Source organism: Impatiens glandulifera, chromosome 5 (assembly GCF_907164915.1).
Source record: "Impatiens glandulifera chromosome 5, dImpGla2.1, whole genome shotgun sequence".
Lineage (NCBI taxonomy): Eukaryota > Viridiplantae > Streptophyta > Magnoliopsida > Ericales > Balsaminaceae > Impatiens > Impatiens glandulifera.
The window spans coordinates 28,550,741-28,552,108 of NC_061866.1; the positions used below are offsets into that span (position 1 = coordinate 28,550,741).

At 36.2% G+C, this 1,368-nt stretch overlaps 1 protein-coding gene across 1 annotated transcript; it reads right to left on the minus strand.

Annotated features, from left to right (window-relative positions):
- Window positions 1–305: 305 nt before the first annotated feature.
- LOC124940736 (chromatin remodeling protein EBS-like) lies at window positions 306–1,026 on the minus strand. Its single transcript, XM_047481273.1, has 3 exons — window positions 954–1,026; window positions 461–803; window positions 306–378 (listed from the first exon to the last, which is right to left on the minus strand). Exons 1-3 carry the CDS (start codon window positions 1,024–1,026, stop codon window positions 306–308), a joined length of 489 nt encoding a protein of 162 aa, XP_047337229.1.
- Window positions 1,027–1,368: the final 342 nt, after the last annotated feature.

Here is a 1,368-nt window from a genome sequence, read left to right on the forward strand (position 1 = left end):
TAAGATAAATAACAACAACAAAAAAAAATTACATTGGAAAGTGAATACCTCCGCTCCATTACAATTAGAACAAATAAAAAGATGTAATTGTTTTGCTTGATCATTAGTCATATCAACACAAAAAGGATGGTACCTACAGAAAGAGAAAGTAGATAATAACATCTCACATTTGAACAAGTAAATCTTAAGCTCACTTATAGAGCAAATTACTAATTACCCAAAAATGGTGTTCCAAATTCTAACCCTAAAATTCATTTGGTATATATATATATATCAACAAATGTTTTGAAAAACTAGACATATTATTACCAGTTTTTGCATTCCTCACACTGCACCATCAGAAGGTCGGGGTTTTCGGGCAATTTGCATTTACAATACCTTGAAAATATAAGATCAATCAATCACAGAAACTACAAAATATATAACAAGTTAGACAGAACCAAACACAATATATACTTACACTACAACACGGCTAGGTAAAACAAGACCGTTTGCAGCTTTGTATTCAAATCGACAATAGTAATCCTCAGCTCCAGCGTTCTCTAGCTGGGTGTAATTCTTCAAAGAATGAACCATACACTTACCTTGAATCGTGTAAGCACTCTGAATGTCATAGTGGTCAGACAAGAACAGTTCTTTCTCACCATGGAATTGTTTACGACCTCCGATGGAATCACCCGGCCGGTAATACCACCTTACCTGAACTGTCACGTCATTTCCATTGTCTATCTGGATCTTCTTTATCTTAGCCACATAAGGAGTAGTATTGCTCTCGGGTGATCGCAACAGTACATTATCTCCAGCTTCAGAAATAAACCATAATATAGAAATTAAGATATCATAAAAACAAAAAGAGAAGAAAATCGACATAAACAATCATATAAAAATGAGATAGATTCAATTACGTTTGACGACTGTGTTGGTGCCTCTGATGGTGTAGGAGTCTAAGTTGCGTTTGACGACGGTGTTGGTGTCACTGATGCTGTAGGAGTCTAAGTTGCGTTTGACTGGTCTGATTTTGGCCATCTAGTGAGAGAAAGTGAGGAGAGTAAGGGTAGGGTAGGAGAATAAAAGAATAAATGGTCTATTGTTCTCTTATGTTGTACTTAAATTGACGGCGACCATGGGATAAACCCTAGAAATTTGTCTATAGCTGTTTATGGGTACGGCGGCCATGGGATAAACCCTAGAAATTGGCTAAATGGGTACGACACCAATGGGATAATGGTTTTGGATATAGATGAGAAATAATGGTTTATTTTGCAAGGATGAAAATATAAATAACGCGTTTTGAAAACCGTTCCGATCCTTCACCCGGTTTTTTAGACAAAGATCGGTCCAACCAGTTTAATCAAAACCGGTTTTTAA